Genomic DNA, 10,843 nt, shown 5'->3' with positions numbered 1-10,843 from the left:
CAGTGAGAGTGCGGCCCCCACCAGCCAGGAGCTGCTGTGGCCACCCCAGCATCGCTAAGGCTTGCACCAAGCAGGGTTTTACAACACTGCCTCGCCAATGCCAGCAGCCCGCACAAAGTATTAGAAAAAGTGGCTGAATGCCCCTCCTCCCGCTGGGGCACACAGAGCAATTTAGATGTGCTGTTCCCACCTGTCAAGTGTTTTTTAATTATTATTATTAATAGGTTTGTTATTTTTAAAAAATCCCCATATGCGAGAGCTGAGTTCAGCAAATTACTGTAGCTGAGCATCAGTACAGAGAGACAGGAGAGCAATATCATGCTCAGTGGAATATTTAACAAGCGCTGATTGCCTGGAAACCTAACTTGGTGAAACCTGCAGGAAAGAAGCAGACTTGTAAAAAAGCCAGCAAAATAAATAAATAACCCGCCGAGAGCGTGTGAGGGGGAGGCAGCGGGCAACTTGAATATTCAAAGCCTGCCTCCGCCCAGTCTCCCCCATAGATTTGCCTGCCAGAAGTGCAATGCAGGGCTTAACTCTACAGGAAGGTGGTCACAAAGGGGCTGATTCTGCTTTTGCTGGTACCAGCAAGAATAACTCAACCAAAACCACTGCACTGGGCTGTAGACTCAGACCTGGGCTCATAGCAGCACTCAGTGACTTGGAAGAATTCCCCCCCAGGGCACCTCTTATGGAAGAAAATCCAGCATGGACCATTTTCAAGGCGCTGGGCTGGGGAGACGTACAGCCCAGTCTTGGCTCAGCTGCAGGCTCCCACTGTTTCCAGGTCAAGCCGTTTGCTGCCAACTCCGTGCCTCGGCTTGCCACCCCGTAAATCAGGGAAGATGTCCCCCGAATGCCAACGATGGCAATCTGTGGGATGCAGAGGGTTGACCAGAGCAAGGGGGAAAAAGTCAGCACGCAGGCTGATGAGGGAGGGACCTCTCCAAGGCTTGGCCCAGCTCTGTGAATCATCATCCTTCCATGGGGTTAATGACAGACACCACCATGAGTGACGCAGCATCCCCCAGCACTGAAAGCAGCCTCACCCAGCACCATCACAGCCCTCTCCCATCACTTCGCCTGTGGGACTCACCCACAACGTGACACTATCCCAAATCCCACGTGAACAAAGCCCTGGTGAGGGTGGTCCAAAGGCTGGGTCTACCATGGCTCCAAGGAATCTGATGTCCACTGATTTCAGCAGGCTTTGAGCTCGTTATTGCTCTTGCAAATCTGTGCACAGACACCTGCAAGCACCAAAATTGCCGCTAAGCTAAGGGCCACTTGATACAGGCACGAGGAGATCCGCAGAAAAGGCTGCAACGCCACGACTGCAGTGTGCTTCCCAACGCAGCTGAGAGCAAGCGCGCCGGCTTTTCAGCAAAGCCAAACTCTCATCTCCAACGCATTTTCTACCTGTGCTCTATTAATCACACGATAACACACCCATGCCGCTGAAAACACAGGAGATTATAAACACCCCTCCTGCAGTGCTCCTCAGGAAGGATGGGAAACAGAGGCACCGAATATGGCACGTTTTCAACGTTGCGGGGAATTTTTTTTTTTCAGATAGACTATAAAAGCACTTTTAAAAATTCAAAGACAGCTTTTCTATTACTTGTGCCTTTGCTCAGCTTTGATTTTTCTTTTTTATACTTTCTTTTCTTTCTTTATATGCGTGCATGGCTTTTTTTCCTTTTATATGGGTAAAATCAGAAGACAATTAATATTATAGTGCTTTGAAGTCCCCCTGTTATTTATAGAATTTTTTCCCTGAAATCAAACATAGGTAGATATACTGCAGTGATGGGCATATTTTAACAAATCAAAACAGCTTTTAAGTTCTGTTGAGCCAGAGATCACAACTCTTTCTCCCTTAAATCGCTGAAAGACCTGTTACCATCAAAATGAAGACTCATGCCTCTAGTCCAGAAATTGCTTATGCTTATTCAACCCCGTAAGACCAGATTCGCTGCTGAACTATCTTGAAAAGTCAATGCTGAACTTTTCTTTGTTTCAATGGAATTAGCAGACGTTATACAGACGTAACCATGGAGAACTTCACCTTAAATTTTCATCGTAAGGTCCTTCTTTCATCCTCCTCAACAATTTGTTGGGATCCTTTTCCACCTACCCAAAGATAAGCACTGGATTCAACAATTTCATCACCAAATAAATACCAGTGCAAAAGTCACCCTGACGTGTAAGACATGGAAAATGTTTGCAGGGAGGTGTTTGGATCTTCTGACCAAAGGTTGGTATGTTTTTGGTCATCACCCAGAATACCAGTTCCTTTAGAGAGGTGGACATCGATCCTCGGGAACTCATGAACCCATTAATTCTCTCCATGGCAACATACTGGGACTTGTTAGGGGAAAAAAAAAAAACACCTTTGGGAGTATAAAAAGTGTCGAAAGGTCCAAGGGTCACAATTATCGAAATCAGACCGAGAGCGCAGAGAGAAAATGCCCGCCAGAATGAACTGCTTCAACAACCTAAAATGGCTAATTATGTAGGAAGAGAGACATCACACCAAGAATAACCATAATGAGCTTTGATTACACTGCGGCTTTCACATTTTATTCTTTCAAATACCCACCAAGCTCTTTGAAATTCAAGAGTTCTCTTATGTTAACATCAAAAGGTAAAAGCGCATGGAGGGCTGTGTACTTAGTCACCGCAAGAGATGATTAGCAAATTAAGAAAAAAAAGTCCAGGGTTTAAGCAAAAAGCAGAAAAAAAAAGAAATAAAAAAATAGTCAGCAGAAAGTGCTAATTATACAGTTTCTGCACAACACCTGGCTTGTTTTTGCTTCTTTAATCAGGCTCATTTCAGTTATGGCACAGACTCTATACGGTGCCGCCGCTGCCTAAGGAAGGAGGCGCGCGGCTTTGTCATTTCCCTGCCTCAGATGTGTCTGGATGCAGACAAGGTAGCAGCACAAGGGGAAGGTGCGAGGTGCTGGCTGTCCAGGACGTCACTTCTCTTACTTACAAGCACTGGAAAATGAAAGGCCTGATGTCTCCCTGCTAATTAATGATCTAAATATTTGATGTGGTATTCACAGCACTCGCATCAGGACTTTTGCCAAAGGATGTGTTTTGGTTTGTCAGTGAGAGCTAAATAATTAAGTCTCCTTATTCCTGTTCTGAGGTCCCCAGCTGCAAGTTTGAAGAATAAATAAATAAAGACCACTCAGCAGAGTAAACGGGACTGTTTCACCCTCTGCCTGGCAGGTTGCCACCACAACAGCCTCCCATGCTCCTCTCCTGCCCAGTGCTGACCGGCCATCAAGCTCCCAAAATTGCCTTGCTGGAGAAAGTCACAGTATGATGGTCTCGGATGGTCCGGGAGCAGAGCATCACCCCAGGCTGCCTGCAGTTCTGCCTCCCCCAGCCCTGCCTCCAGGGCAGGCAGCGTTTCTCTCCCCACCGCTCCCAGGGATGCTCCCAGGAATGGGGCACACACCAAGCCTTGCTCCCTGCAGACCTCAGCAGGGGATGCCACACCACACCAAGCCCTGAAAGCATGACTGCCCACGCAGCGGTCGCCGCATCTCGGCTTGTGAGCGTGCCAATGCCTGCAGAGGAGGGATGGGAAGGAAAGAGGGTGATATTCTCATAAGCAAGGCACGGAGTAGATCCCCCTAACCACATGGGATTACACGATGGGGAGGCACTGTTACCCATCGCTGTTGAGAGCCCCAGCACCCAGCCCAGACCCAGGTAACAAGGAGCACATCTTTCCTGGCCACGCTGCTCCTTCTCCTCCAGTGACTGCTTGGGGGACATCCTTAAGCTCTCCGTCTGGAGGAGCTGGGCAGCTAGAGCTGGGCAATGAGCTGGATCCCCTTCCTAAATCTAGGCGAGCACAGGATGGAAAGAGAGGAAAGAAGAAATTGTATTTAAAAAACCCTCAAACCTCTGTATTGCTTATTCTCTCCCGTGCTCCTGCCTTCCCTCCTTGGGTTTACTGACATGGTCCCAGCCCTGTACTGTTGGAGACTCTCACCATCTTTAATGCATGGAGCCTTGGAGCTTGAAATATGTGAAACTGAACCGCGGGGGGATAAGAAACTTGCCCAAGGTCATTCAAAAAGTGAGTGGCTGAAACAACAACCCAATGGCAGTTTCTTCACTGTCTGCAGTACATGGTAAAAAAAAAATTAAAAACAAAAATCTCAAGAGCCACTTTGCTATTCACCATCACCTCCTTTCTCCCCTCTTCTCCCCTTTTCTATTTCTCTTTCTCATGACACCCATCCCCTACTACCTGGACACTTGTACGTATTCACAAGCATAGTTACATACGCATTTATAAACGCTGACTACATCATTTGCAGAGATTTGGGCATTTGGTTAATTTAGCTTTTCTTTTTTTTTTTTTCCCTTCCTTTTCTTCCAGCTGGCAAATGGTCAGAGAAAAGATCATGAAACTTTTAAATTAATTCATTATTCAACACAGTCCACTAGCTTTTCTCAATAGCTCTGACGACACAAGTTGTTCGTAAACGAACTGTCACAAATGCTTGCAACGTGACTTGCGTAAGGGCTGCTGCGGAGGCCACATACTGGTGCCTCTGCTTCACAGGTCAGAGCACTCGCATCCTCACCAAGAGCCAAACGCAACACACTGAGCCCGCGATACAGCTCAGCCTCAGCGCTCAGTGAGCATTAAAGCTCTCAAGCACCTAGGAAAAGCATAGGAATACCAAAAATCCCTCCTGCTCATCAGGTACATGGTCCCTTCTGCAAGAGCTGATTTCCTCCTCTGCTATGGGGTACCTTCACCAGCATTTCCCTCTGCCACCCCTCTGTGTTTACATGGGGTCCTGTAAGAAGTGCTCCCTTTGGGGGGCCGGTGCCCCATCACCCCATGGCTTTGGACAAGCCAAGCACTGGCCCTTTGCCCTGTTTCTTGCTCCTGCCACGGCGGTTAGCTGAGAACATTCATTTTGCAATGAGGCTGGAAAACCCAACTTGCTGGAACTCAGGAAACCAGGTTTGCAAGCCAAAATCTTCCACCAGCCATGGACAAATCACCTCTCTGTTCCTCAGTCTGTCCATCTGGGTTATACCAAGAACACACCATGGAGATGTACTGGGGAGAAGAGGGTAGAAGAGGTGCCCATTTTACTCACTGCCATGCTCAAAGTGCTTGGAGACACTTGGCCACAGACTACTCCAAAAGGCACAAAGCAGTGTCAGGAAGACAGAGTTTGTTTTGAATGGCCATGGAAAATGATCCATGTTGTTACAGCCACCATGGGATGGAGTTCTCTGGAAGATCTAATTAAACTAAGCATTTGCCAAGCAAGGGGGAAAAAACAGAGCAGTCAGAAGGCACAGCAAATTAACCTACAGAGGCTGAAGAGGCAGACGAGCTCTCAGCTGGGTCCAAAAACAGGCAGGGAGGTGGCAATACGTGCACAATCATGGCCGGAGAGGAGCAGAGCAGCAGCCACGTCACCAGCGCAATTTGCCACCAAGGGCTGGTACCCCCAGGGCTGGTTGGATCAAAGCAAGCCTCTAAGTACTGCATCCAGGAGGAAAATGGTGAACCCTGATGGCAGGAGGCCACCTCCAAACCATGAGGACTAGAAAAAAGAGGGTCAGCTCAGGATCTCAGCCCAGGGAGAGGCGGGGAGATGGAGACCCAAGGCTGTCATCTCAGTTCCTCACTGCCCAGGCTTGCCTCTGTGGTGCAGCTCAGTGGGATGCTCCACAGGGCTCTGGCACCGTTTGGAGATCAGCCTACAGGAAAGAGGGCTCAGAAGGGGCCCCAGAGCTGGGGAAGACCTCCCCACAGACAAAACACGAGCACTGGAATCGCCGGGGCATGTGAGCGGGGAGGAGCGGTGCACAGGGGCAAAGCTGTGGTGGAAATCACATGCAACTGGGTAAGGAAGGCAGTAAAGCCAACTAATCAAGTCAAGCAAAGAAAAGAAGAGGAACAAGGAAGAAAGTCTTTTTATAGCTGGAAATCAGAAACTTCGGAGGACAATATCCTAGAGGAAGAAGGAAAAATTCAAAACTACCCATATTTCTAACCATGGCATCATTGCAATGAACAGTTCTCTAATGAAGCCAGATATGGGGGATCCAGGCATAAGAGCCGTATCATGGGTCTAACATTTCTCATGTGACAACATCACTCATGATCGTACTTGCCAGGACAGTCAAGTGCCGAGTTATGGGGAGAAATGAGATTAAGGTCCATCCCTGCACTTTACATGTTATAAGCATCCTATATCTCAGGGGCTAGAGGACTGCACTTGGCTTTGCCTTGCCATCTCTGTTACAATGGGTTCTGGAGAATGGCAAACCTATGCAAGGCACTGTAAAGATAAAAGAGAAGGTCCAGGATCAAGGAGGTGGTACACAGCAGCAAGCATCAGTGCTATGCACACCCGAAATCCATACACCCTAGAGAGAGAAAGCAGTGACAGATTATTAAGTGTGAAGTGAAGGAGATGGGATTGGGCATGAAACCATAGAGCAAAGCAGGAATTTAATTTCAGGACTGTCAAACTCACTTGTGGCACTGGGTGCGTTCACCTGAGGAAGGATGCTGTTTTCAGAGAACAGCCCAGTGAGGACGTGACAGTGAACAGGGCACAGCTGAAGTCTCCCCCCAGCCAGCAACTCCAGTCTGACCAGTACCGACGATGGCAAGGGGCCCCTGGGGATGCCAGGGTTTAACTGACAAGGCTTGCAGCAGGGCACAAACATTCACTATACGGGCATGAGACACAACCTGCAAAACACTTATTACTGGCATAGAGCAAAACACACCCAAGCTCGCTACAGAGGAACCCACCAGCCGAAACCTGGAGATAAACCCCTCGAAGGTACGGTGGACACACCTCACTAAATCTTCCCACAAGAAAACTTGCAGATTCAAGGCACACATTGGGATTAAACGCTGATTTCAAAAACCTGTGATGAAAATGAAGCCTTTAGTCTATCCACTACAGCAAAACACAGCCAAGAACAAACCGACAAATGAAGGAATGGCCACATGCCCAGAGCACTCCACCATGTATCCAGAGGAGTACAGAAACCGTCCTTGAAAATCTAGTCTGCATGTGCACCATTAGGGCTTCTCAATTAGCAAGTCTTTCTGCCACTCGATGGGTCACTGGAGAAGCTCAAACAGCAGTACCGGAGCAGACATCTGCAGAGCAATAGCTGTCCCTAGAGGACTGCGACAAAACACAGCTGAGCACTGATACCCAGCTGGATATAAAACCTCTTATCCCAGACTCTGTCTAATCTTCTGCTGCTCCCTCAAGAATGTTCCGTGCTAGACCCTGCAAGGGAGCACAGCTACTCACTTTCCTGACCATCCCACTGTAAAACCTACTTCTCAGAGACCAGCTTTCACGCTAATTTCTCCTGGTAATCATTTGAGACCGTAGCTGGTAGGTCTGGTCCCATTGCTGCAGTGAGTGCAAACAGATTCTGTTTTTATTCACGAAAACCTCTAGCCCACTCACCCTTTTTTAAGAGCAGACTGGGAGCTCTTACCTCCGGACCGTCCTTAGCAGGGTCGACCTGGCCTCGTTGTGGAAGGTGATGATGACGCTGGTTGGCGGGAGGTCCTGGCGATAGTGCAAAGTTGTACACCTGGGGAGGGAGAAAGAGGAAAAGGCCGTTCAGGTGCTGGAATTCAAAGTGGGAGCTCACTTCATTAACACAGGCAGCAGAGTCCATCAGTAGATGGTCCTCCAGCCACTATTAAAAAAAACGTAAGTTTTTCTGCATGAATCCTTTCTGAAGGAGTCCAGAAACTGCCACTGCCAAGTAAGTCACTGAGGATTAAAGCAGCAAAAAGAGCTTAACTGTCATTAATAGGAAGGGATGAGAAAGGAGGCACCCAGCTTGCAGCCCTTTTCTCTAACCGTTGCTTCCAAGCTAGCACACCCTCCTGGCGCCACCAGCCTCCCCCACCAACAGATAGTGGGAAGACAAACGCCCTTCCTTTTTCTATTAGTTAGGGCAACGCCACCTTCAGCAAAGATACTCCTCACTGACGTTAGCACGGTGGAATCAGAAACGGGTCCTTCACGCCAAAGGTAAGGCACAAGTGAGGTGCTTGTGGAAGGCCAGCTGCAAATCTTACGCTGCCTCGGTGACTCTGTGAGCTTCATGGGGCTTTTGGTGTCCTTCCAGAAGTACTGGGTTATCATGCTGAGGTTTTTTTCTTTCTTAAATTGAGGCAGGGGCCCAAGTGCTCTTGCACCCACCTGGCTGGTGGCACCAGCAGAGGTAAGAGCATCAGTGCAGCTCCAAGCCACCTCACTCCCACCTCCCGAGGCTGCGATTTCCACCAGCCGGTTGCAAGGTAAGCCAAGTCCTGTTTCTAAATTGATTGTTTCCTTATTCATTCTGCCTTAATGGCATAACCTGAGTACAGGGAAGATTGGGATTTAACACTTTCCAAACCAGCCTGCAGAAGGTGAAAACCCACAACTGCAACCACAGCCCCTGCTGCCTCCTTCCCAGGAGGAAACATCGTAGACTCTGTAATTACTCTGACCTTTGGCTGATGAAGTTTGTGGCTTTTATAGACTGACGCCAACATATTCCTAGCTCAGGAAATCCAGATACACCTCTTACATCTGTGCTGCTCTTTCCAGGTCCCTGTGAGCCCCTGTGATGGCCTTAAGATGACACACCAGTGGCAGGAGGGCACCTCGTGCCCAGCCTGAGGAGCTCCCCATCACAGCCGTCATGCCCCTTCCCATCCACATGCCACTCGCCTGCTCTTATGTCACTGCCCAGGTGCTATCACTACCACCCTCAAATGAAGCACGAAAAAGAACTGAGCAACCACTCTTTCAAGAAACCATCAGTTTGCTCCCCCAAGGCTCTGGACCACGGTATCTGCAAGGTGAAGTAAAAACAGATGGAAAAATTAAGGTGGGGATGGGGAGGAGAAAGCAAGTAACAGGAGCCAAATATTGCTGGTCCGTGCTATCAGCACGGCATGTTGCACCTCAGAAATGCCAAAATGCTTGAGAGATTCTTTTTAATGAGGTTATCCACCTTTTCACTTTGAAATTGCATTTCTGATTATTTACAAAGTGACCTAAATGAAAGCAAAAAAGAGTGCACAACAGGTGAAATAATTCCAAAGATAAGAAAAAAATGACATCTTGGTTGGGACAAAATATTTGCAAGCTCACACTAAATTGGTTGCTGCCTTCTTTCATCAAAACCTTTCCCAAATCCTGCCTCAACTTGACCAAAGCAGATTTCTCATTACTACCCTGTTCTTTCGGCATAGTCACCAAACCTGCAAGATTCATCATTCAACCAATTCTAATTCTAGGTCCATCCTCAAAGGACACTAAAGTTGCATGGCCACTCCACATGCAGGAGAAAATTCAGTGACATTGCCCCGTGCGACAACACCCTCATTCATCAAAGTTACATCTCAGGGATATTAAAAGCAGAGAGTTTCTGAATTACTAAACAGCACCGGGTCATGCCCCGACCTGCTCGACTGGGTCACTGTGGCCTCTTGCATCATCCATTTACCAACTTCAACTGAGCTTTCCCAACCTGATACGATGAGAAAGAAGCTGCTGCTGCTGCTGCTCGACGCCTGGTTTGCCGCGCTCAGGCTCAGCTCTCGCTTGCTTTGCAGAGCTGCAGGGACAGACTACGACGATTGCTCTCCCTGTGCTATTTATACACCATTATCTCCTAACCGTTCCCAGATGCGTGTCCTTCCACCCACTTCCAGCGCGGCATCAGGAGGGGTTGTGTGGAGCAAACAAGGGAAGCTATTTCTGGAAAAGAATGAAAGAGGGTGGAAAATACAAAGTCATCAATACTTTACTTATGTTATTACAATAGTTAAGAAGCTAATAAATAAAGCCACAGTGGATGCGTGCTGTATCACCCACCAGTGGGAGTGCCAGGGACATTGCACGCTGGCTGAGCCTGCCAGCGCTGTGACGAAGGGTCCTCGTGTGTGACAACTCGATTTTAAAACTCCAGATGTCTATGCACCCGATCAGCCTAATTAGACAACATGTGCGAGGAAAACACTGAAACATCATATATGAGCACCTCCAGAGCTCGGTCACTGGCTCTGTGACTCACCCCTGACTTCTGTCTAATGAGGCTCATCGCATCCCAAAGACGGGACTGATGACAGCACCGCCGCTACGGAGCGGGCAGGGACCTGGCAGCACCCCCAGCCTCGCTTCAGCTCTGTGACCAGCACTGCACCGCAGGTGGGACTCGCCTCCCCAAAAACCAGCCCACAAAGGGTTAGGCTGAGCTGCTGCATCTGCCAGGGCTCCCCTGGGGTCCCTATGTGGCCCTGACTCTTCCCTTGCTCGGGATTTTACCCCTGGGCCCTTCCTTCAGGAGCCCTCCCAAACTTTCCTCCAGTTGGTTCCTTTTTATTTTTTTTTCCTTCCCCCACCAGCGTAACTGCAGCTAAACATCCTGGCTCCTCAGAAGGCAGATTTCAGTTTAAGTTGTTGACTACAAGTGTTTCTTTGGCACTTGCTTGGGTAATAAAAACCACAGCTTGGAAAAGCATTAAATCCAGCATGTCCAGAATTATTTTGTGTGACAATTACATCTGGGGTAATTTCAATTTAATACCTCACTGCAAGTGAAAATTGCAGCATGCAGCCCTAAAATTGCTGTAATAATGAAAATAAACCCGCTAAGAGCTGTCTGTGCTACCTCAGGCTGTCACTGGATAAACATTTTGTGCTGCTTATGGTATTTCATAGGTCACCCAATTGCCAACAAGAAAAAAACCAAAAACAACACCCACAACATTTTTAGGAAACCAATGAAAGTTTGAGGG

At 48.3% G+C, this 10,843-nt stretch overlaps 1 protein-coding gene across 1 annotated transcript in view; it reads right to left on the bottom strand.

Moving 5' to 3' along the window:
• Positions 1-10,843, bottom strand: part of GALNT14 (polypeptide N-acetylgalactosaminyltransferase 14) — a 155,917-nt gene that overhangs the window by 33,383 nt on the left and 111,691 nt on the right. The window contains exon 14 of the mRNA XM_009285585.1: positions 7,534-7,632. Coding sequence (XP_009283860.1) covers positions 7,534-7,632 — 99 coding nt within the window. The remainder of the gene's footprint in view (positions 1-7,533; positions 7,633-10,843) is intronic.

Source organism: Aptenodytes forsteri, unplaced genomic scaffold (assembly GCF_000699145.1).
Source record: "Aptenodytes forsteri isolate BGI_AS27 unplaced genomic scaffold, ASM69914v1 Scaffold280, whole genome shotgun sequence".
NCBI classification, from domain to species: Eukaryota; Metazoa; Chordata; class Aves; order Sphenisciformes; family Spheniscidae; genus Aptenodytes; species Aptenodytes forsteri.
This window is presented reverse-complemented; position numbering and strand designations above follow the sequence as displayed.